General features: G+C 68.2%; 2 protein-coding genes across 5 annotated transcripts in view; one reads left to right on the top strand and one right to left on the bottom strand.

Annotated features, from left to right (window-relative positions):
- Positions 1-1,701: 1,701 nt before the first annotated feature.
- ADRM1 (ADRM1 26S proteasome ubiquitin receptor) lies at positions 1,702-7,412 on the top strand. Of its 3 annotated transcripts, none has more exons than XM_057701165.1 (10): positions 1,702-1,789; positions 2,546-2,759; positions 3,472-3,588; positions 4,900-5,023; positions 5,297-5,383; positions 5,867-5,948; positions 6,173-6,405; positions 6,647-6,804; positions 6,877-6,979; positions 7,181-7,412. In XM_057701165.1, exons 2-10 carry the CDS (start codon positions 2,547-2,549, stop codon positions 7,285-7,287), a joined length of 1,224 nt encoding a protein of 407 aa, XP_057557148.1. In that variant the 5' UTR covers positions 1,702-1,789; position 2,546; the 3' UTR covers positions 7,288-7,412. The 3 variants fall into 3 exon arrangements, with proteins under 3 accessions (XP_057557148.1, XP_057557147.1, XP_057557146.1); XM_057701164.1 differs by lacking the exon at positions 1,702-1,789 and adding an exon at positions 1,986-2,292; XM_057701163.1 differs by lacking the exons at positions 1,702-1,789; positions 6,877-6,979 and having other exon boundaries at positions 2,526-2,759.
- A 176-nt stretch (positions 7,413-7,588) lies between these two features.
- LAMA5 (laminin subunit alpha 5) overlaps positions 7,589-22,427 on the bottom strand; it is a 50,688-nt gene continuing 35,849 nt past the window's right edge. For both annotated transcript variants that reach the window (XM_057701159.1, XM_057701160.1), the window contains exons 38-80: positions 22,243-22,404; positions 21,930-22,031; positions 21,744-21,827; positions 20,928-21,158; positions 20,282-20,395; positions 19,956-20,083; positions 19,656-19,736; positions 19,351-19,565; positions 18,911-19,011; positions 18,597-18,777; positions 18,360-18,509; positions 17,882-18,033; positions 17,700-17,810; positions 17,364-17,475; positions 16,559-16,729; positions 16,192-16,388; positions 15,937-16,053; positions 15,665-15,819; positions 15,244-15,385; positions 15,043-15,145; positions 14,323-14,433; positions 13,293-13,472; positions 13,034-13,182; positions 12,783-12,953; positions 12,546-12,682; positions 12,295-12,448; positions 12,023-12,156; positions 11,788-11,950; positions 11,558-11,680; positions 11,311-11,459; positions 11,093-11,225; positions 10,873-11,019; positions 10,631-10,761; positions 10,336-10,518; positions 10,078-10,216; positions 9,841-9,986; positions 9,574-9,766; positions 9,335-9,496; positions 9,066-9,228; positions 8,818-8,951; positions 8,649-8,742; positions 8,297-8,416; positions 7,589-8,143 (exon numbers count right to left, since the gene is read on the bottom strand). In XM_057701159.1, coding sequence (XP_057557142.1) covers positions 8,013-8,143; positions 8,297-8,416; positions 8,649-8,742; positions 8,818-8,951; positions 9,066-9,228; positions 9,335-9,496; positions 9,574-9,766; positions 9,841-9,986; positions 10,078-10,216; positions 10,336-10,518; positions 10,631-10,761; positions 10,873-11,019; positions 11,093-11,225; positions 11,311-11,459; positions 11,558-11,680; positions 11,788-11,950; positions 12,023-12,156; positions 12,295-12,448; positions 12,546-12,682; positions 12,783-12,953; positions 13,034-13,182; positions 13,293-13,472; positions 14,323-14,433; positions 15,043-15,145; positions 15,244-15,385; positions 15,665-15,819; positions 15,937-16,053; positions 16,192-16,388; positions 16,559-16,729; positions 17,364-17,475; positions 17,700-17,810; positions 17,882-18,033; positions 18,360-18,509; positions 18,597-18,777; positions 18,911-19,011; positions 19,351-19,565; positions 19,656-19,736; positions 19,956-20,083; positions 20,282-20,395; positions 20,928-21,158; positions 21,744-21,827; positions 21,930-22,031; positions 22,243-22,404 — 6,156 coding nt within the window. In that variant the 3' untranslated portion in view covers positions 7,589-8,012. The remainder of the gene's footprint in view (positions 8,144-8,296; positions 8,417-8,648; positions 8,743-8,817; positions 8,952-9,065; positions 9,229-9,334; positions 9,497-9,573; positions 9,767-9,840; positions 9,987-10,077; positions 10,217-10,335; positions 10,519-10,630; positions 10,762-10,872; positions 11,020-11,092; positions 11,226-11,310; positions 11,460-11,557; positions 11,681-11,787; positions 11,951-12,022; positions 12,157-12,294; positions 12,449-12,545; positions 12,683-12,782; positions 12,954-13,033; positions 13,183-13,292; positions 13,473-14,322; positions 14,434-15,042; positions 15,146-15,243; positions 15,386-15,664; positions 15,820-15,936; positions 16,054-16,191; positions 16,389-16,558; positions 16,730-17,363; positions 17,476-17,699; positions 17,811-17,881; positions 18,034-18,359; positions 18,510-18,596; positions 18,778-18,910; positions 19,012-19,350; positions 19,566-19,655; positions 19,737-19,955; positions 20,084-20,281; positions 20,396-20,927; positions 21,159-21,743; positions 21,828-21,929; positions 22,032-22,242; positions 22,405-22,427) is intronic.

Raw genomic sequence — 22,427 nt, 5'->3', positions numbered from 1 at the left:
GGTCCTCGGGCTGGCCTCCACGGTGCCCATCTACCTGAGGCCTGCTTCCTTACTGTAGATGTTTCATGGAAAGTAGTGAAAGTGTATAAAGCTTTGTTTTTCGAGCCCTCCCAGGACACAGGCTCCTTGGAGCCTGGGGAGAGGAAATGCTCATTTGGGGCCCCCCCAAGGTCACTGCCTAGAAGGGAAGCACCATCTTCAGGTTCTGGAAAGCTTGCTTCCCTCTGGCCTCCGGTGGCAGCTTTTTAACTTTTCAAGACCTTGGACAAGTGACACCTGCCTCCTGGCCCCTTGTCAGGGAAGCCAGACTGATTTCCTTGCTGTCCTCCTGCCTGGTTTCACAGGGCCCGGGAGGGTGTTGCTGCGGGGGTGACGACGGCGGCCACAGGCCACAGAGTTGCTTCCTGTTCACCATTCCCACCGCTTCGGTCTCTGGAATCCTTTAGAGTCTCAGAAATTATCAAGGACCCCCACAGAGCCTTTGTGTATGTGGGTTTTATCTATGGATATTCACCATATTAGAAATTTTAAAATAAATATTAACTAATTTAAAAATAACAAACCCATTTCTCATTAACACAAATAATATTTTAAAATGAAAAACAGCTCTGTTTTCCGGAAAAAAAAAAAGTGAATCTTTAGATCATAAAACAGTGGTACAGAACTTGTGATATTTCATCCATAACAGTATTATACAGGAGTTAAAGCGGATGAGTTAGAGCTACATGTGGCAACATGAATAAATCTCAAAAACAACGCAGAATAAAAGAACACTTTTCACTTTCATACTTCTCAGAAAAGGCCTGAAAACAAGTTTTACGTACACTTGGACTGACAGTACATCGAGCACACAGCTGGAGGTGGCCACACAGTTCCGGACGGCACTCACACGTCACCGTTAGCGTGAGGCTGGAGGGGCACAGTGCCCAAGGTGTGCGTGTACAGCCCTGCAGAAACGTAAATGAAAATAAAAGTGGGGGCAGGGCCGCGCCTTGAATTGATCTGGTCCACCTTCGTGCAGGACAGCTGCCTTCCCTGTGCGGGCTGCACCCATCAGACAGGGGGTGAGGGGGCGGCCGCGTCGTCCCTACGGGGGGGGAGGGCCGGGGAGGATGGGGGGCAGTTAGGACCGGGGCTGGGGGCGCGGGGTCGGACCACCGCCTGCAGCCCGCGCCGTGCGCCCCCACGAGCCCGCCGCTCGCCCGGAGGGCGCTGGGCCCACGCGCCCGCGTCCGGGGCTGCAGTCGGTCACCTTCCCCCCGGGACGCGAAGCCCCGCCCGGCCCCGGCGTCCCAGGACGCCCCTCCCCTGAGCCGCTACTTCCCCTACGTCTCGGGACCTGGCGTCCCGCACCGACAGCGAACCTGAGGGTCCCCCCCCCGCGCCCCGCAGGTGCCCCGGCCCGGCCCGGCCCGCCCCCGGCTCCCGGGCTCGACGCCCACTGTTCGGCCCGCACCCGCCGCGCCGTCCCCGGCGCCGCCGCCAGGGGCCGCCGCCGCGCCCCTATGACACAGCAACAATACGGGCCGCTCTGGCTCGCGCGCAGCCGGCCCGCGCTTCCGCCGGAAGAGAGCCGCCGGCGCGGGGGCGGGCCTGGCAGCGCGATGGGCAGCCGCCCGCGCCAGTCGCTCGCGGGCCAGTGCCCGCCCCGCGCCTGGCGGGGCCCAATCAGCAGCGAGAGCGGCGGGAGGGGCGGGGCGAGCGGGGGCTTCCGGCGGGGCCCGGCAGGCGCCGAGGAGGAAGAGCGAGCCCGGACGGCGCTTCTCGGCTGAGTGTCGGCGAGGACCAGGTACGGGGTCGCCGGGGGCGGGGACGGTTACGGGGGCGGCCGGGGGCGGGGCCTGCGCCGTCGGCGGCCCCCGGGGCGGGCGCCGGGTCGGCGGGGGCCGGAGGGGCCGGGGAGGCCGGGGGCCGGGCGCGGGCTGGGGCTCTCGGGGCCTGACCCTCGGGCGGCCCGGCCGCCGCCCCGCGCCCGCAGCCGAGGGCGTCGGGCGGAGGGGCCCGCGGGTGGGAGCCGGGCGGCCCCCCGCGCCGAGGCGCCCCGCCGGCCGCGGGGCCTGCGTTTCCGCAGCCTGCGCTCTGGGTCTCCGCGAATGGGGCGAGCCGACCGCGGACCCGAGAGCAGCGAGGTTAGGGCCAGCCCGGCCTCCTGTTCGGGGTGTTGGCGGCGCGTCTGCCCAGCGTGAGCCTTTAAGTCTTTCGGAGCCGCAAGTTAAAAAGACAGTTTACGTGGAAAGCTCGGAAGGGGGTGTCGACCAGGGTCCCCAGCTGGGACGCGCTTCAGATGCGGAGGTGCATTTCGTGGTTCGAGAAGCAGGAGGAGCCGGGCTCCCGGCTTCAGGGCTCAGGTCCCCCGGGGGCCGGCCCACCCGGGAGGAGGTGGGCAGCAGGTGTTGGGCGGCTGGGGCCTGTCCCCTTGCGCCCGGCACGGGACAGCCCGGGCTTCAGAGAGGCGCTTTCCGCCCACCCGTTCCAGCGCAGCGTTTGCGGAGGAAGTTGGGGGTCCAGGGTGGCGACCGGGTCTGCGTGCTGGTCCCTCTTTCAGGATGGCGACTTCAGGCGCTCTGTTTCCAAGCCTGGTGCCAGGCTCCCGTGGGTCCTCCAACAAGTATTTGGTGGAGTTTCGAGCCGGAAAAATGTCATTAAAAGGAACTACTGTCACCCCCGATAAACGGAAAGGGCTTGTGTACATTCAGCAGACGGATGACTCCCTCATTCACTTTTGCTGGAAAGACAGGACATCGGGGAACGTGGAAGACGTAAGTGTCTGGGAGCCTGAGCCTCCTCTTGAGGACTCCCGCCTCGTCGTCAGGGCAGCGTGGTGTTTACAGGAGGACACCACGCGCTGGGCGCGGAGCCAGTCTCACGGTTCGGGGTGCGCTGGCGGGATGCGTGGATCTGTTAGTTTAGCGCCCTCATGGGTTTGGCGCGTGGGGCTTCCTGGTCTGAATGACTATAGATTTCTCTCGTCTGTGTGTGTGTTTACAACGCTGAAGAACAGGTGCCTAAAATTGGATGGAGAGACAGTGTAAAAATCCTGGCCTTTATCACGGCCCTCCAGAAAGCTTTCTCGGGCGGTCATCTTATTTAGTGTTCTTTGTTCTTCAGACTAAATCGGTTTTTTGTTGGGTTCAAGAGCAAGTCAGAGTTGACTTTAACTTATCTGGGAATGTTGCTCCCAAAACATCTCTATGAAAAATCCTTCAGGAGCCGGAAGCCCACCTTCCCTGTTCAGCGCGGAGCCCCTGTCCTGGCCCTCACGACCCCCGCGCGGTTCCCCTGACCCTCGTTTCCCTGCCCTGCAGGGGCCCTGCTGGTGAGGGGCCTGGCGACTTGTTGGTCTCTGCGTCCCGCGTCCTCTCCCCCCGCCCCTACACGCTTAGGCACAGCGTCCAGCCGGGTTTCCTGGAGCTTCTGGGCTCGGCTGCGCTGTTTGCCTGGGGCTGACCCTGCTCCTCTGTGGCTCTCCAGGATTTGATCATCTTCCCTGACGACTGTGAGTTCAAGCGTGTGCCGCAGTGCCCCAGCGGGCGGGTCTACGTGCTCAAGTTTAAGGCAGGGTCCAAACGGCTCTTCTTTTGGATGCAGGTACATGGGTTTTGTTCGCATTTTGTTTCTTCTCTTTGTCATAAAATTAGGTTAGAAACGTGCTCGCTGGATGGTAGGATTTGCTTTCACAGACCCGCTGGTGCTGGCTGTGCTGGCCCTGGAACCGACGGATGCCGGTGTACCGCCTTGTGGTGGGGGGCGTGGGGGCGTTGGGGGCGGGCTCTGCCGGAGGCCAGACGCTTGTGGCTGGGCTCCGGGTGCCCTTTGGAGGCTGGGATTCCCTGGCTGACCGATGAGCGATTTCCGGGCTGGGCTCCGTCTCTGCCCGTGCTTTGCTCCTCTCCCAGTGCCCCTCCAGGACCGTGAGGCGCCCGGACCAAAAGCACGGGTGACCTGCATGGTGTCCCTGTCCTGCCTCTTCCCCCGTGGGCTGCTCTGGGGTCTCCGGGTGGCAGTGCACCCAGGCTTCCTCGTACCCCCTGGAAGTGCAGTGCATGTGCACCTGTGTCTGCAGTTTGGACAGAGGTTGAACTGCTGCCCTCCTCCCAGCACCTTCTAGAACAGGGCAGGAGAGGTTTTCCTCTCGGTGGGCTGGATGGTCTGGGTTGTACCTGCTGGAGTAGTGTGACAGTGGCTGTGGACAGTAAGTGAGTGGATGGGCACAGCCACGTTCCAATAAAACTTTATTTACAAACACAGATGGGGTCATGGTTTGCCAGTCGCTGGTGTAGAGCTTGTTCTTCCACAGTTTCGCCAAAAATGTTGTCAGGTTTACAGCACACACTGTTTTTTCTGTTCCCTCTGCTCTGAGGTGAGGGACTGTGTCTTGTGTGCCCTCCCCCAGCAGGCCCATCACACGTGCTCAGTGACTCTCAGATACATGAGCCGTGGGTGCTTTGTCTCTCCGTTCTGGGGGTGCCCTCAGGGTGGTGCTGCCTCGTGACCCCCTACACACCCCCAAGCGCTCGTGGTCAGTGCCCAGCTAAGCCTGGAGGGCGGCGGGCCGGGGCGGGCCGGTGGGCGGTGGTGTGGGAACAGGGCTAGTTCAGGGCGCTACCCGCGGTGAAGGATTTGCGGGTTTCGACCATCAGGGAAACCGCATCCCCGGCCGTCAGGGCGCTGCCTCGGGCTGCGGCTCCTAGCGCTCTGGTCCCCCCCCCACCGTGAAACGGGCGTTGGCACAGCCCCAGCGGGCCTGTCAGCCTGCCGGTCCCGTGCACCCTGCCGGGCCGCTCCTTTCCGTGACCGTGGACAGGTGACCACGTGCCCGGGCCTCCGGTCTCTCATCGTCAAAATGGTTGCTGATGGGTGGGCTGCTCAGCGGCGCCTGTTGCCGTGTCCTCCCCGCAGGAGCCCAAGACGGACCAGGACGAGGAGCACTGCCGGAAAGTCAACGAGTATCTGAACAACCCGCCCATGCCCGGAGCCCTGGGGGCGAGTGGGAGCGGGGGCCACGAGCTGTCCGCGCTGGGCGGTAACGTCACCCTCCCGGAGGTGCCGTGGGGTGGGAGTCGGATGCCGCCGCGTGCCCCCCTGGCGGTGCGGGCCCGGGGGGCGTGAGGTGGAGGTGGAGGAGTCCGGGTGAGAAGTCCCCCGGCAGTGCCCCCACCCCCGCACGAGGCGAGACGCCGAGCGGGCCCTGCTGCCCCGGGCCTCTGGGAGCTGCGCGCCGCCGTGCAGGGGGGCCGTGGCGGGAGGTGCGGCCTCCGCGGGTCCGGGTCTGAGCCCCCCGCCCCCCGTGTTGCAGGTGAGGGCGGCCTGCAGAGCCTGCTGGGGAACATGAGCCACAGCCAGCTCATGCAGCTCATCGGACCCGCCGGCCTCGGGGGCCTGGGTAACGTGCGCGTCTGCGGGGCGCCTGCGCGCGCGCGCTGTGCGCTGGCTTCCCTGGGCCGGGGCTCGGGGCGCCTGGGGGGTGACCTGCGAGCGGCGTGGGCACGGCATCCGGGGCCCCCAGGGAGGACGTAGGTCCACACGTCAGGGGGGCAGGGCTGGCTGAGGATCAGGCCTGAGAAGATGTCATCGGGTTCGTGTCTGGGGCGCAGGAAACGCTGGTTCCTGTGAACTGGACTTGGACTCTGTGTTCCGTTGAGCCCAGGTGCGTGGGTCGCGTCCCAGGGTGGAGTGATCCGCCATAGTGGATTCCTCTGCCGGGACGCACCCGACTAGTCGCTGCCCCTGGGTCCTGCGGGCCTGCTGCAGTCACCACCCTCCGCTGCGTGTCCCTGGGCTTTAGTGCAGGCCATTTCCGCTCTGGGGGGGGAGGTGGGCTCTGTCTGGGCCTGGTGTCTGAGCTGCGTCTCCTTGCTCTTCGTAGGGGGTCTGGGGGCCCTGACGGGACCGGGCCTGGCCAGCCTGCTGGGAAGCGGAGGGCCCCCGGCGAGCAGCTCTTCGTCCAGGTGAGCCTCGCGCCCACGCACTCTGGCGTCACTGGGTGTCCCCTCTTTCTTGGAGGCTGGACGTGGGAGACACCGAAGGGCAAGATAGGCCCCTGGGGAGGGTCCTTCCTTTTCCGGGTTCCGACTCCTCCCGGGTCCCGGCAGCACGAGGACGTCTGGGGCTCGCAGGGTGTGGCGCCTCTGTGGGCGCGTGGCCCCTCCAGTGCTGGCCTCGCTCTTCCCAGCTCCCGGAGCCAGTCGGCAGCGGTCACCCCATCCTCCACCACCTCCTCCACCCGCGCCACCCCAGCCCCTTCCGCTCCAGCAGCTGCCTCCGCTACCAGCCCGAGCCCCGCGCCCAGTTCAGGTAATGGAGCCAGCACGGCAGCCAGCCCGACCCAGCCCATCCAGCTGAGCGACCTTCAGAGCATCCTGGCCACGATGAACGTGCCGGCTGGGCCAGGAGGCGGCCAGCAAGGTAACACGCGCGCCTCGGCTCCAGCTGGGGGGCGAGGGTGCCTGCTGCCCGCCGCCCGCCCACTGGCTTTGCCAGGCACAGGCCCAAGTGTGTCCCTGGGCCGAGCTGCTGCCCTGCACGTGCTGTCTCTGCCTCCCCTCCCCTCGCCCGGCGTTTCCACGGTTCGGACTCTGTCCCTGTCCTGCATGGGTATCTGTCCGGGGTGGCCCCAGCTTCTCACAGCCGCCCTCTCATGCCCTAGTCGACCTGGCCAGTGTGCTGACGCCCGAGATCATGGCCCCTATCCTGGCCAACGCAGATGTGCAGGAGCGCCTGCTTCCCTACTTGCCGTCCGGGGAGTCGCTGCCGCAGACGGCGGAGGAGATCCAGAGCACGCTGACCTCACCCCAGTTCCAGCAGGTAGATGTCCGCCCGCCCGCCGCGGGGCCCTCACCCTCGGCAGGGACTCAGGCACCCGGCTCTTCCCTGCAGGCCCTGGGCATGTTCAGCGCCGCCTTGGCCTCGGGGCAGCTGGGCCCCCTCATGTGCCAGTTTGGGCTGCCCGCAGAGGCCGTGGAGGCTGCCAATAAGGGCGGTAAGTACCTGCTCCTCCGCCTCTCGGCCGCCATTGAGGCAGAGGTGGTTTCCTCCTTGTAGTTCAAAGAAAAGCAGAGCACGGGGCTGGCTCATCCCGATGGCCCTGGCGTCCCTCTGAGTGTCACCCCCCCCCCCCCCGGGTCAGTAGTGCTGGGCCAGGGTCTAGAAAGGTCATTTGGTGCTTTGAAATGCGTTTTAGATGTGGAAGCGTTTGCCAAAGCCATGCAGAACAGTGCCAGCCCCGAGCAGCAGGAGGGCGACGGAAAGGACAAGAAGGATGAGGAGGAGGACATGAGCTTAGACTGAGGCGCCCGCTTCTGGGGAGGGTCGGGGCCCATGTCCTGTGGCCTCAGTAGTGGCGTTTGTGATCGCAGCCTCTCATCTCTGTCCCAACTTGCTAATCAATAAAAGTCTTTTCTTTTATCTGCCAACTCTGGTTTGTCTGCGTGCCCGGGGTGGGGTGTGACAGTCCTGTCCCCGTCTCGGGTATCAGCCAGACGGGAGCCGGTGCGAGAAGCTCCCCCAGGTCCTGGCTCTGAGAGGGACAGTCACGCGGGGGCAGGGGCTGGGCTACTTTTCTTTTGCTACAGTTAAAATCAACACTCAGTCACACAGAAGTTACTTTTTAATTTTTGTTTCAAGACACAGGGACCAGTGACTCACAGATCTCTCTTATTATTAAAAACGGATGGAAGAAAAATTTCATAAACTGAAAGAGTATAAAACCCCGACTTGATAGTGTTTTACCCTTTTCTTTAGAACGTTAGACACAACTTAAACCATTCCCAGAAATGACTAATCACCCGTTGAATCTTGAATCCAGATAAATATACACAAACTTCATCTAAGAAATCGGCTGAAGGCAGTGTTGTCGGCACATCGTGTAGAGGGGCTGGGGGTTCGGGGCGGGGGGGGGGGGCAGGACCCCGCCTGATGGGACAGCCTGCCCGTGGGTTCCAGGCCAGGGGGTCCTGAAGACCCTCTTGCGTGGCTGCTGGAGCTGGTGGCTAGGGTCCAAGGGGGCAGCTGTGTTACGTGGCCGGGCAGCCGCCGGCTCCCACTGCGCCCTGCACGCCCGTGGTGCGAGCCCAGGTGACGGGAGCCCGGTTCACTGCCAGGTTCCGCATGCAGCCCCGGTAGGCGGGAGGCTGTGTCCAGGGCTCTGGGGGGGCAGAGGGAGGGAGATGGGTTGGAGCAGAGGCTGGTCCCCCGCCAGGCCTTGGTCTCTCCGCGGGGGAGGACAGTGGGGTGGCCCCGATGCCCGGTTCCCGGGCAGCCTGCCCCTCGCCCGCACGCAGCATGATGCCACACTCACCAGGCAGGCCCCCGAGGTGCAGCGGCACCAGGGTGTCAACCCAGGCGGCCGGCGCAGGGCCCAGGCTGTGGTTGCTCTGCAGGTCCACCTCCAGCCGCAGCACGTTCCCGCCTTTGCTCACTGCCGGGCACAGGTTCCTTGTGGCCAGGCCGGGAGGGCCCCTCACCAGCCCCAGGGCCAGGGGCTGCCTGCCCTGCTGCTTTGGCTTTTCAATCCCGGGGTGGGTGGGGGGCAGTCCCCCCGCCAGGGAGTCCGCAGCCGCCTCCTGTCGAGCCCCTCCCGGGCTCAGCTCCGCAGGGGAGTGGGGTCAGGAGTGCCCCCGACCTCCTGGTGGGGGAGGGGCCCAGCTCACCTGCCAGTCGGTGCCACTGCCCATCACACAGTGCCTCGCGGCGTGTCACCAGCGTGGAGAACGCGCCCGCGCCGTCGTCTGCCCGCAGCAGGACCTAGGGGGCAGGAGGGGTCAGGAGGCCCTGCCAGCCCGAACCTGGCCCCGAGGCTCCGGCCCACACCTGTCTCACCTGCCTCTCCAACACCTGCAGCTGCAGGTAGGGGGGCCCCTGGGTCTGGCCCAAGTGGAAGATGAGGCCGGTGGCTGCCTGGGGCCGCACCTCCAGCTCCAGGCCCACATCAGGCAGCGTGGCCCCCAGGGTGTCTGCAGGGAGGGGCCGTGAGAGGAGAAGACCTCGGCCCCAGGACCCCCGCTTTCCGGGCATCACCCCCCAACCCCAGCCACGTGTGGGACTGGGGACGCCAGCAGGGGACAGACCTAGAGTGACGGCTCCCCTGCTGCCCGCAAAGAACAGGCCCTTCTCCCGGGGACCTGAGAAGCAGGGTGTGGCCCCCACCATCCGCGTGGGGGCCCCCAGGAGCCGCCCGTCCAACCTCAGTCTCTTCACGCAACCGCTGAACCCAGAGCTGGTGACGGCCACCTGTGGGGGCACAGGGGTGGGTTGCGGTCAGGTCCCTGGGGTGCTGAGGAGGGTGGACAGTGTCCGGCTGGGCAGGGGCGGGAGGCCGGGGCGTGGTGGTTCTCACTGGGAGCTTGGGGCTGTGGCCGCCGGCAGGGAGGCCCCCCACAAAGAGTGTGTGTGGCCGGGGGCCCTCTGCCTGGTGCTGCCGGCCCGGCTTCTCCTGGCTCTGGGCCCAGACCCCGTCCGTCATCAGCTGGACCCGAGTCTTCTCCCAGCGCACAGACACCTGGGAGTGGGAAGAGGCACGTCAAGATGGGAGCTTCCAGGTCTCCCCCCCCCGGTCCCCGGTCCCCAGCCCCTCACCGTATGCCACTGGCCAGTCCGTGAACGCCGGCGGCTCTGGACTCGGAGCTGGGGCCCAGGGCCTTCCGTCTGAGCAACAAAGCGTCCGTGGCTCAGGAAAAGGACCAGGGAGGGGCCGCTGGCAGTCCGGGGCACAGCCAGGAGCAGGAGCCCTCGGGGGGCGTGCGGGCGGACGAGCATGGAGAGCTGCAACCTGGACGCCGGGGACGGACATCAGCCTTGGACGGCCCCCTTCCCGGCACCCCTCAGCCCCCCACCCGGCCTTACCCGTCACTGGGGGGGGCTGGGACACGTGCAAACTCCAGGTGACTGGACAGGGGACCCCCAAACTGGTAGGCATCTCGCATGGTCCTGAAAGGCCAGGGTGCTGAGCAGGCGGCGTCCTGGGCAGGCTGCCGGCTGCGGCGGGAGGCCTGGGGGGCGGACGGGGACGTGGGGATGCAGGAACGCGTAGAGGCCGCCTGCTGCCCAGCCCGGCTCCGCCGCCCCCGCCCCGCGCCCCACCTTCCGAGACACCATGGCCCGCAGCGCTCGCGGGCTCTGCTCTGGGGTCTGGGTGCCGGGGGCCGGGGCACAGCCTGAGCTCACGTTGATGCCCTGCAGGTTCTGCTGCAGGTCGAGCACGCGCTGCGGCCCCAGCAGCCTGCGGAGGGCGGGGGTCACGGGTCAGCGGGGTCACGGGTCAGCGGGTGGGCAGCCCCCTTCCCCCTCCCCTTCCCCCTCCCCTTGCCCCTCCCCTCCCCCCTCCCCTGCTCGGCTCACCGCAGCACGAACACGTTGCTGATGCAGCCACTGAAGTTCCGGATGGTGCCGGACTCAGGCGAGCCCCCCAGGAAGAGCTGATTCAGCCCCTCAGGCTGGGGCTGGGGCTGGGGCTGGGGCTGGGGCCATGGCCCCCGGTGGGGCTTCATCTGCTGAAGCTGGTCGTCTACATAGAGCCAGATCCTGGGGGGAGAGCGGTGTCACCCACCCTGCCCCCCAACCCACAGCAGGTGGTCCCCAAGGCCCCCGGCTTTGCTCTCCCCCTCCCTGGAGGGACCGGGCGGGCCGGACTCACCCCGTGGCGTTGCTGTAGAAAGTGACGTAATGGGGCTCCCCGTCAGCAAAGCCCCCTCGCGTTTTCACCTCGGTCCTTGCAAGCCGGAGGATCACGTGGCCCTGCTGCAGGAACACCTCGCATGGCCCGTCCTGGGGACAGCGGCCAGGTCAGCGGGTCAGGCCGGAGGCCCAGACGCCCTCTGGCCACCAGCCATGCCCTGCTGCCCCAGAGGTGACGCTGGCGGTGGTGGGGGGACGCACCGGGGACTCTCGGTGGAAGAGCAGAGCGCTGTCCTGGCTGCTGCGGAAGCCGAAGCCGGAGTAGACGTCGCCCGCGAGGGGCACGGCGTTGCTGGGGAGCGCCAGGCGCAGGTAGCCGTGGCCGTGGAAAGTCATGGCCCGGCCCACCTGCAGGCAGGGCGACCGTGAGGGCCGGCGGCGGCAGGAGAGGGCGTGCCACCCGGGGAGGGAGGGCGCTCACCAGCAGGTCGGCGGTGCAGCCGGAGCTGACGCCCGTCGTGTTCAGCCTCTTGAGGTCCACGTACTTGCCCAGAGCTTTGATGCCCTTGACACAGCCGCGCACCGAGCCCCCGGAGGGGAAGAGCCGCCGCAGGCTGCGGGACAGGCGTCCGCGGGACACGCGTCAGGGGTGGCCTTCCCCGGGCCCTGCCCCACCCCCGCCCCAGGGCCAGCGCTCACCTTGGGGGCAGCTGGCCGGCGGGCACGCCCCCCAGGTAGTAGGCGTCGGCCAGCTCCAGCGCGTTCTCCTGCTCCACGCTGAACACCGTGGTCCTCTCCACGCGCACTAGCACGCGCTTCCGGGCGCCCCCCAGCAGGAACACCTGGATCTGGGAGGTGCCGGCACGCGGTGGTACCTCCGGGGCGAGCCGCCGCCCCCGCCGCCGCCCCCACCCCCCCCCGGGGTCCTCCCCGAGCCCGGCCTCACCGCCTTGCTGGCCGCAGTCAGAGGCGGCGGGGGCTGCAGTGGGCTGGCCTCCTTCAGGCCGGCGCCGAAGTCGTAGAGGAGCACAAGGCGGCCCTCGCGCACGGCCAGGCACAGGAACTGGTCCTGGGGGGGGGGGCGGGGGGGACGGTCAGCACAGGAACCGGTCCTGGGCGGGGGGTTCGGCACGGACCGGGCCGGCGGGCGGGCCCGCGCGGGGACAGCAGACGTGCCTGGTGCTGCATGAAGAAGATGATTCCGCTGTAGGACACGAGCCGCAGCTCCTGGTCGAAGCGTCTGGTGCTGCTGAGCTGCGTCTCCACGCTGATGCGGGCGAAGCCAGAGCCGTCCAGGTAGGAGCCGTCCGTGAGCCACGGGTCCCCGGTGGACTTGGAGCTGCCGGTCAGAGGGGGCAGGGTCAGCCAGGACGGCCGGGGCGGGGTGAGGGTCGGCTCAGGCCACACGTACCGGGCACAAGGCTTGTCCACGGCTGTGTCCAGCTGGAAGGTCTTCTCGAAGTTGTAGAGACTGACCACCTCCTCGTTGAGCGTGTCCAGCTCGATGCAGCCCCGGTAGCCGGGAAAGCGCAGGGGTTCGGGGGGCTGTGGGCGCAGCACACGGTCAGGGCGCCTCCCCACCCAGGACAGACCCAAGGGGGGGAACTCAGGCTACAGGGGGATGGACGGAAGCAGACGCTGAGCAGGACTTCCTGGGACGGGGGGCGGGGCAGCCAGGCTCACCGTGAAGTCGCCCGGGTAGCCCCCCACGTAGAAGACAAAGTCGTCGGGCTGCACGCTGAGCAGCCCTTCAGCCCCAGGGGCCACCGTGTCACCCTTGGTCTCTTGGACCATCTGATTCTCCACCGTGACAGACATGTGGCCAAACTGGAGGGTCCTGAGAACAGAAGTAAGAGAACGCGGCGTGGACACGGCCGCACCTGGCGCTGGGACGGGGAGCAGTGGGGGCCGTCGTGGGGGGCCGGGCCGGCTACCTCTCAATGCTGATGGCAGCAAACTGTTCGCCGATGTCCTCGTCGATGCTGAGGGTGGCGGGGCCTGCGCCCCCGAGGCGGTACACCCAGTGCACCTTCTGGCCACGCAGAGCCACACCCATGTAGTCGCCGGCGGCCTGCAGCGGGCAGGGGCCTGGGTGGGACAGGGACCCGGCGCGGCCCACCCGCTCCAGCCGGGCGCCCCGCTCCCTCCCGCCCGCCGAGCCCGCCTGCTACCTGGCGGCTTCCCATGTACAACACAAACTGGTCCCCGGCGACCTGGCCGGGCGCCGGTTCTGGGCTCTGCAGGTAGAACTTGAGGGCGGTGTAGGCGGCAAGGCTGGCGAGGTCGCGAGGGGAGCGCAGCCGCACCCCCGAGCTCCCGTTGAATCTCATGGGCACCTTGACCTGCGGGGGTGGCGCACGGCCCATCAGTGTCTGCCTCCCGGTCTCCCAGGTGCTCAGCTGGCCCTGACGCTCGCACCCACCTTGCTGGCGGCACCCCGGGCCTGGGCGATGAGCTCCCGCACGCGGCTGATGCTGATCGACAGGGCCAGGCTGGCGTTGTGCGCCCCGCGGTCCTGCAGGAGGCTCAGCTTGGCCAGCAGCTGCGGCAGCGTCTTCTCCAGAGTGGACACTGCAGGCGGGGAGCGGAGGCGGGAGGCGGCCCTGAGCGCCTGGCCTCCCCACCCCGGCCCACCTGCTGTCAGGGCACCGCACCCCAGGGCCCCGCACCCCAGGGCCCACCTGAGCGGCCTGCGTCAAGCACCACCCGGCCCAAGTCCTGGCTCTGCAGGCCTGCGTACTGGCCCTGCCACTGCTCCACGTTCTCCTGCATGTCTCGAGCCCGGGACTGCACGCGGGCGATCGTGTCCTGGGCTTCGGCGACCACGGCCTTGGCGTGCGCTATCTTCTTGCTTGTCTCGTCTGCGGTGGGCAGTGTGCACACTCGGGGGCGGGGAAGCGAGGACCATCCTGGCCTCATCCCCATGTGGGGAGACCGCTAAGACCCCCCTGCCAGGACCAGCAGCAGGGACGTCACCCCTGCCCCCGGATCTCAAGAGCCTCAGCGCAGTGGAAACACACCCTCCATCCCCTCCCAGATGGCCCCTCCTGTGCCGGCCTCTCTTGCCAGAGCCGGGTTACCCTGTGTCAGCTCAGCCTCGCCTCCCCACGGCCAGCCCCATCTCTCCTGAGGCCCTTCCAGAGTCCCCACGGCCCCCACCCCAGGCTTTCAGGGAGGGGCCGCTCTCCAGTCGGCAGGGATCGCTCCAAGCCTCGGTCAGAATCATCCGTCCGCTGCCCTGAGCCCTCGCGGCCCCCCGGACCCTTAAGGCCTCTCTCCCGGGGCCCTCAGCCTTGGCCACCCTGGCCTCTGCTGCCAGCTCTGCCTCCATGCTTGCCGCCCGACGGCACCCTCCCCCAGACGCCCCGCCGTCCCCACCGCACACGCCCTGCCCGCCCCGCGACGTCTCTCTCCGAGCGCCCCCTGCCCCTTCCGGTTTTCACGTGCTGCCTGGGGCTACGTGCGTCTGACATCTGGACTCCCAACCTGAAGCAAGTCCACGGGGCTGGGGCGGGTCCCCAGGGTCGGAGCCACCCACAGCAGGGGCCCCTCCGCCGCCCCAGCCACCGTTCCGGACGGCGTGCGTGCGGACACGTGCCCCATCGGAGCCCCGCTGGGCAGGCTGGCTGGAGCGATGCCTGTGCCGGGCAGGTGTCCCTTCAGCTCTGGGGACGGGCGGTGAGGGCGGGGCAGGGAGGCGACCCATCCTACCTGTGTCCGTGGCCAGCGTGGCCTGTGCCTCCCGCACGCGGGCCGCCAGCTGCTCCTTCCTGGCTCGGGCATCGCGGAGCTGGGTGCCGGTGCCCTGGAGCGTGGCCCGCGCTGCGGGGGAGGTGGCCTCAGTCCCAAGGAGCCCCCGCCCCCAGAGTACAGGTGCAGCCCACGTCCGTCGTCCGTCCTGACTGAGGAGGACTAAGGCTCACGTGCGCACAGCCAGACGGGGACACCCACACACGAGGGCCCTCGGCTGGGCGGGTGCTGGCGCCCCGCGTCTCGGGGCAGCCCCACAGTGAATGCAATCATCCCCGTTTTACGGGTGAAACAATGGAAGCTCAGGAAAGCTAAGCCACGGCTCATGGCCACCAGCGCCTTGCGGGTCCAGCAGCCGAGGGTGCACCCCGCTCCCCACCTGCCCGGCCCGGACGGCCTGGCACGCGCACGGCCCTCAGCCAGGACAGCAGGAAGACCATCCGCCAGTCCCCATGTCCTCTTCCCCAGGCACGTCCACGTCCTGAGGGCCTTCACAAAGCCAGGGCGGGTGGTGGGCCTGTGCAGGGCTCCCGGCGTGGACTCGCCGGGCGGTGGGGAAAATTCCCACACAGGACCACTGTCCCCGACTCACACGGTGACAACCCACACACCCCCACACGGCACGGCAAGAGGACGAGGGTCCCCACAGAGCCTGGACACCTGGCGGGACCCGGCACTCACCGAGGCCCAGCCTCCGCTGCTCCCCGAGGACAGCCTCCTCCAGGGCACTGCCGTTGGCCAGCAGCTCCCGGGCTCGGGGCGCCAGGCCCCGCTGCACCACCACCTGCAGTCACGGGGAGAGGACGAGGTCCACGCCTGCCCGGGGGAGCTGCCAGGGACGGGGGGCTCCCGCCAGGGCTGCGGGGAGGGTCAGGGCCTCACCGCCCACGTGTGGCTCGCCTGCTGCTGCGCCTGGCCGGCGGCACCCTCAGCGGCCCGCACGGCCTGCAGAATGCTGCTGTAGGCGTTGGCGGCCTCGATGGCCCGCTGGATGAAGCGGTCCTGGTTGACTCCTTGGATGATGCTGTGGGGGAGGGGGGGAGGATCCAAGGGTGGGGGCTCCACCCATCACGGGCCTCCCGCCTCCACGGCCGGGCCTGCCTGGTGGCTCCAGACTCCCAGCCTCACTCACGCCCTCCCACCGCCCGATGTGCCCTTCCTGCTCCTCTCTGCTGGCCTGGGCCCGGACTGCCACCCAGCCCCTGCGGGGACCACGGCCTCTCCTCCTAAGAGCCCTCCCAAATCAGCTGCGCCCTCTCCAGACTGTGACTGGCCTCCAGGGCACCCTCTTTGGGCCCCGTACCTGGAAAGGTTGAGCGCCAGCTGATCCAGCTGCCAGGCGTGGGCCTCGGCGGCCTCCACCAGGTCCACCTTGCTGCTCGCCGGGGAGAAGGCCCGCATCTTCTCCAGCAGCGGCGTCCGGGCCCCATCCAGGCTGGCCGCGAGGCGCTCATACTCCTGCAGGGTGGCTGCGCTCAGCTGGGCCCCTCATCCGCCTCCCCGACTCACTCCCACCTGACCTGGGCGTGCCCCCCCCCACCTGGGGCGCAGCCCTGTGGGTCGGGGGGCGCTCACCTCCTTGGCCCGGTCCATGCCGTGCAGAAGCTCTGAGAGCCGGGCCAGGGTGTCTCTGGCGGCCTGCAGAGTGGCCCCCAGAGTGGCGTTGTCCCCAGACAGCTCCTGCTTCCGTTGCTGGAGGTGATGGGGAGTGAGGAGGTGACAGAACAAAGGTCAGGCGGGAACATAAAGGGGTGGGGGTGACAGGGGTGGGCAGATGATGAATAGGAGGGTGAAAAGGAGGAAGGGGCGGGGGCGGGGCAGGCTCCCCACCAGGGCTTCCTCCAGGCGCTCCTGGTTGCGGCTGTTGAGCTCCTCCGCCTCCCGCGTGGTGCCCACCGCCCGGTTCAGGGCCTCCCGCAGATCCATGAGTCCGGCCTCATGCTGGGCCAGCTGGTCTCGGGTGCGTGCTACTAGCGCCTGGTTCCTCTCCCAGCCGCTGGTCAGCTGCTCCTGCACCCGGGCCAGGACTGGCCGAGACCCAGGGCAGGAACCGTCACTTGGGCAGCGACCCCTGGTGACTGCCCAGCCCCCATCCGCCCTCCCAAGCCGACGGGACGCCACTCCAGGCGGACCTCAGCCCCAGAGCCCCCAGCCGAGTCTCCGCCCCTCCCGTCTCTGCCCGGCCGACACTACTCACATCTCTGGGCCTCCCCTAGCTCGGCCTCCGCAGCCGCTCGCGGAGCCCCCAGGTCACGGGCCCGCATCTCCCAGAGCAGCCGCTCCACCTCGGCCAGGGTCCGGCGCAGCTGCTCGCCCGACGGGGCTGAGGCGTTGGCCGGTGACAGGCGGTCGGTCTGGGACTCGAGCTCTGGGGGGGTTTGGGGAGGGGGCTCTCAGGGCCTGCTGCCTGGCCGCGCCTCTGCCCACTAGCTTCCAAGCCAGAAACCCCTGGCCGAGCACCTTCAGGCAACCCGACACACCCTGCACGGCCCCCAGAGCTCCTGGCTCCAGGCCGTGACTTCTAGGCCTGCCGGGCCCTCTCGCCCACACCCCTCACTTCCCGCAGCCCCCACCCCAACACCCTCACCACTGCCGTCTGCTCAGCCTGCTCTGCGGCCTCCTGGTCTCACCGCTCCCGCCTCCCAGCCCAGCGCTCAGCTGACATTTCACCTCCTTCTAGACCCCAGACTGTGCCCGGTCTCCTCTGGTCTCTTCCTGGTGACATGTGTCACGCTGTAACTAAGGCTGACCTGCGTGTTTTCCCAGGGAGGCGGGGTGCCTGCGAGGCGGACACGGGCCCACCTGTCGAGGTGCACCTGCCCTCTGGCTCTGGCCACGTGGCCGCCTCTCCCACCTCCCAAGGTGGAGCTGCTGTTTCTGTGGCCGAGGTGCCACCTCCCGTCTACACATTCGAATGTGCCCGTTCTTCAAGGCCGCACCGCCCCAGAGACGCGCCCCCTGCTCTGACTCGCCCCGTCCTGGCCAGCTGCACCAGCCCCTACCGCTCAGGGTGCGGTCCAGAGCTCGGACGGCTGCCAGCAGCGTCTGCGCGCAGCCCAGCGTGGCCTCCGTGCTGTCCAGCAGCTGGCTGGCCTGGCCTCGGGCCCCTGTGGCCTGTGGACAAAGTATCCCATTAGGCCAAGCCCCTGTTGGCTGGGGGCCTGGGGAGGGGCCTTGAGCCTGAGCTGAGAGTCAGGAGTGACACTGGATGGTTTGAGGCTGGGGAGCGAGGCCTCTTTGGGAGGGGTCTGCTGAAAGGAAGAGGTCCCGGGGGGGAGGGCTTTTTTCGAGGAGGAATATCCCGGGGGGTTCTGGGGCAGGGGTCCCCAGGGGCCTGCCTGGTCATCCAGCCGCTGTGTGTCCTGCCCGAGGCTTGAGGTCTGTCGCTCCAAGGCCTCCAGCTGCTGTGTGGTCTCGTGACGGGGGACTGGGGGGCTCCGGAGCTGGTTCTGGGGGGCGGGGAAGGTGAGAGCCTGCAACTTGGGAGGGGGAGGCCGGGGGGCGGGGGGCCGGGCAGTACCTGCAGGTCGGCGATGGAGGCGTTCAGCCTGTGCAGCCGGGCCCAGGCCACGGAACTGGCGTTGATGCCGCGCAGCTGCTCTCGGATGGCGGGTAGGAGGGTGCCGGCCCGCTCCAGGTCGTCCAGGAGCAGGACCACACAGTGGTCACACACTGCGGGGTGGGGGCGGGCGCGCGTGGGTGAGCGTGGGGCCAGCTGGGAGCCACGGGGTCGGCATGGGGTCACAGGACGGGACGGGGTACCGAGCTGGGCCGCGGGTGACAGGGTTAGCGAAGGTCAGAGGTCAGTGTGGGGTCTCTCGGGAAACAGAGGAAGAGCGGGGGCCAGAGGGCTGCTCTGGAAGCTGAGGCAAACGTCGCGGGCACCGGATCAGCACAGGGCCGGGACCGGCACCGGCACCGTCCCAGGGGCGTTGGGCGGACCGGGTGAGTCAGGTGTTGATAGGCGGCCGGGGGCAGTGGGGAGGGCAGGGACACACCTTCACAGTGCACGCCGTGGCCCCCGGGCCCTCCGGGCATGGGCACCTGGTGCTGGTGGCTACAGGTGTCACAGCGCTCCCCACTGAGCCCCGGGGGGCAGGTGCAGCGGCCTGTGTGCAGGTCACAGTGGCCCCCCGGGCACTGGCAGCCTGGGGTGGGAGGGGTGGGGTGAGTGGCCGGCTGAAGGCCCTGGGGTACTCGCCCCCCCCCCCCGTGCCCCCCCCGCCCGCACTCACGCCTGCAGCCCTGCTCGGGGAGCCCCCAGTGGCCGGGGGCACACTCGCGGCACTGGGGCCCCCCAGTCCCTGGCGGGCAGTGGCACTGCCCAGTCTGGGGGTGGCACTCAGAGCCCTCGGCGGCGGGTCCACAGGCACATGGGAGGCAGCCCCCGCAGCCCTCAAAGCCAAAATGTCCTTCCTGCGGGCACAGACTGCGGTCATGGCTCTGCCCAGCCCTCCGGGCCCAGCTGCCTTCAGCCCTGAGACCCTGCACCTGCAGCCCTGAAGCCCCGCCCCCACACCAAGGCCCCGCCCCTCCCAGGCAGCTCTACCTGACAGCGGTCACAGCGCAGCCCGGTCACACCCGCTTTGCACAGGCAGTGCCCACTGTGGGGGTCACAGGCCTCCGTCCCACACGGGGAGCAGTCACACCCTGCAGAAGGGGGGCTGTGACAGGAGCCCCGGCCCCCACCCCAGCCTCTCCCCCTCCCACCCTCGCTCGGAAGCCCTTACCGGGCTCCTACCCGACAACGCGTCTGCATCCTGCCGCGAATGAAGCCCCCAGACCCTCACTTCTCATCACCTCCCCGGCTTCACCCCGGTCCAGACCCCGCAGCTGCCCACGCACTGTCCTGCTGTGCCCCCCTCCCCCGCAGCCTGGGCTCAGCCCTCCCGGGGACACCCCCCCTCGGGAGAGGCCAGCGGCCCCGACGACCCGGGACTCCGCCTGCCGGGGGGCACCCCGGAGGCCCCCCGCCCCGGCCCCGCCTACGGGTGCAGTTGCCGGGCAGCAGCGCGTTGCCGTGGAAGCCGGGGGCGCAGTGCTCGCAGCGGGGCCCGGCCGTGTGGCGCAGGCAGCCGCGGCAGGCGCCCGTCAGGGGGTCGCAGTCGCTGAAGAGCATGTTGGGGTCGCCGTTGCCGCTGCAGTCGCAGGGCTGGCACGAGCTGCCCAGCACCAGGGGGTTCCCGAAGAAGCCAGGGGCGCACCTGCGGGGCGCGGGGTCAGTGGCCGGCACGCAGGCCCCGCCCCGCCCCGCCGGGCCCGCCCCCCACTCGCCCGGCCCCGCCCCCACTCACCGCTCGCAGGAGGCCCCCGCGTAGCCGGGTTTGCAGAGACACTGGGCGCGGCCACCTCGCAGGATGCAGCCCGTGGCGAAGCTGCGGAGACGGAGGCGGTCGGTACACAGCGGCAGGCTCCGGCAGAGCGCCGGGGAGGGGGCTCCCCACCTCGGGGGCCCAGCCGGGCTGCCCCGGCCCCTGCAGAGGGCGGTCCTGCCCCAACCACGGAGGGGGTGGTGGGATTCCATCCCAGCTCTGCGAGGACTCTGGGCCCCCAGCCGTGGTCGGCGCCCTGGGGGTGGGGCTGGCCCTGCTTACTTGTTGGAGGGCACGGCCAGGGGGCAGGGGCAGCTGATGCAGGGGGCCGCGGGGTCCTCGGACCCACTGCGCACGAAGCCGGCCTGGCAGCGCTCGCAGCGGTCACCCTCGGTGTTGTGCTGGCAGCCCTGGGGCAGAGGGGACAGGTCAGCGGCGACCGCGGCGGCCTCGCTCCCCACCAGCACCCCCCAACCCTGCGGGACTCTGGGCCTGGGGCACCTCCCCTCCCCCAGACCTCCGTGTATCTACAGCCACCGATCCAAAGGCCCCCGGTCTTCCCTACTCTGTGCCTTTGGTGGCTCTCCTCCCCGCAGGGCCCCGCTCACCACGCAGACGCCCGAGCCAGGGAGGCAGCGGTCAGAGTGGCCGTGGCACTGACAGGGAATGCAGCGGCCCAGGAAGAGACCTTTGACATCCCGGTAATAGCCAGGGGCACATTCCTGGGGGGGGAGGGGAACAGGGGTCAGGAATGGAGGCGGGGCCAGCCTGATGCAGGGCCAGACCAGGGACCACGCTCACCAGTCAGCCCTTCAGGGGTCCTGACCCTGACCAGCTGAAGGCACAACGTCGCAGCCCACAAAGCCACACACATGCCCTGGCTCACGGAACCACCCCTGCTCTCCTCCAAACGCCTCTTACAAGCAGGCGTAGGGATGCCCAACGGGTGAGGGAGGGAGGGGTTCGGTGGATGCTGTCTGGGTGAAGTGTGGATGCAGGACGGACTGGGCACTGAAGGGATTGAAGAGCAGCTGTGCAGGGGGCGGGCGACACGGATTAGCAGTCGGACGAGCAAGGCCTGTGGCGGGAAGGGCGGCGGCCAGGAGGGTGATGCCCAAACAAATAGGAGGAGAGGTGGGGTGAGATGGAGACGGAGGCCAAGCACAGACGCCGTGGGGGGGCAGGGGCGCGCAGACGTGTGCGGGCAAGGCAGGCTGACCAGTTGGCAGCCTGCTGCCCACCCCACCACCTCACCTGGCAGGAGTCCCCGCGATAGCTGGCAGGGCACATGCACAGCTCCACGTTGCTGGCCGGAGGCCCCCCGCCCACCTCGCTGGCCACCTCCAGCGCCACCCGGCGCAGGGAGACGGCCGAGGAGGTCTGCGAGAAGAGGGCGCGGATGTGCAGCTGCTCCAGGCCGGCCAGCACCATCATCAGCTCCTCGCGGGTCACGGCGCTGTGGGTCTCCATGTGCCGGAAGTTCCCCTGCGCGGCCACAACAGGCCCTCAGTGTGGCCACCGCCACGGGGCACAGCAGGAGCCCAGGACAGACCCTCCGGGGGGGGCAGGGGCACTCAGGGCACATGGGACGGGGGGAGGGGAACACGTGGTACAGGTGAGTGATTTCTGGCCTAAGAGACACAGACTCAACACAAACACACGAACTGCAAACGAAGAAGTGGTCAATTTGAGCACGTGGAACGTAAGAATGTCTGCTCATCAGGACAGATCATAGAAAAAGACACACAGACTAAGAGAAGACAGCGCGGCTCTGAAGTCAGGACACGGGGTGAGCGTCGAGGATGACACAAACCCCTCGGAAAGGAAGTGGGCGAGAAGCACAAGCAGGAGGCTTGCAGAAGGAGCCCCAGGGCCAGAGCATCGGAGGAGCCGCTCGCCCGTCAGGAATCGCGGGCTCACCAGCCAGTGCGCGGCCCAGGAGCATTCCCACCGCAGGGAACCAGAAAAGAGGCGTGGTGATGAGGGTCCTGCCCGGCCTGCTCCTGGACCCCCGTTTTCCCTTACGGAGAGCAGGCCCCCCAGCCTCGGGGGCCAAGCCTGGCCGCTCACCTCCACCAGCTGCAGCTCCCCGCGGTGCACATGGCCGGGCGCCGGGTACACTGGCTCCAGAAACGTGACGCTCATCTGGTTGCCCTGGGGAGGCAGGGGGGCGGGTGAGGGCCAGGAAGCAGGCTGCGCACGGTCCCGGCACGGCCGTGCCTGCTGCCCGCCCCGCCAAGACCACCCGCTCGCCACCTGCAGCACCACATCTGGCCTGCTCTCCGTGGGGATGAACACATCCCCTCGCTGGGTCTCTGAGTGCAGTTCGTAGCGGAGGGTCCCGCCGTAGGACGACACCTGGAGACCAGACAGAGGGATGCAACCTGGCCGGACCCGTCCACGGGCCCAAAGCCGATAGCAGGGATTCTAGGCACCCCTGGGGCTGGCACCCTCATGGGGTCCAGTCCCTCCCTGGACAGCAGCATCCTCACTGCCATCCCGCCGCAGGCCCCCAGGAGGTCCTGGACACCCTCAAGGCGCCCCCCCAGGGGCTGATCGGCCTGCTTACCCGGTCCCCCAGGTAGGAGGGCGGAGCCTGCCAGTACAGCTCGGGGAAGGCCTCGGGCACGTGCCGCAGGTCCGCACGAAGTAGTGTTGCCTCTGCCTGCCGCTCGTGGGGCACCACCTGCCGGTCGCCGCTCAGCAGCGTCCAGCCCTCCATGTCCACGAACTACGGGGCACGTGGTGGGTCAC

The sequence above is a fragment of the Hippopotamus amphibius genome, chromosome 12 (genome assembly GCF_030028045.1).
Source record: "Hippopotamus amphibius kiboko isolate mHipAmp2 chromosome 12, mHipAmp2.hap2, whole genome shotgun sequence".
NCBI classification, from domain to species: Eukaryota; Metazoa; Chordata; class Mammalia; order Artiodactyla; family Hippopotamidae; genus Hippopotamus; species Hippopotamus amphibius.
The sequence above is the reverse complement of the archived record's forward strand: the minus strand, read 5'-3'. Positions and strand labels throughout refer to the sequence as shown.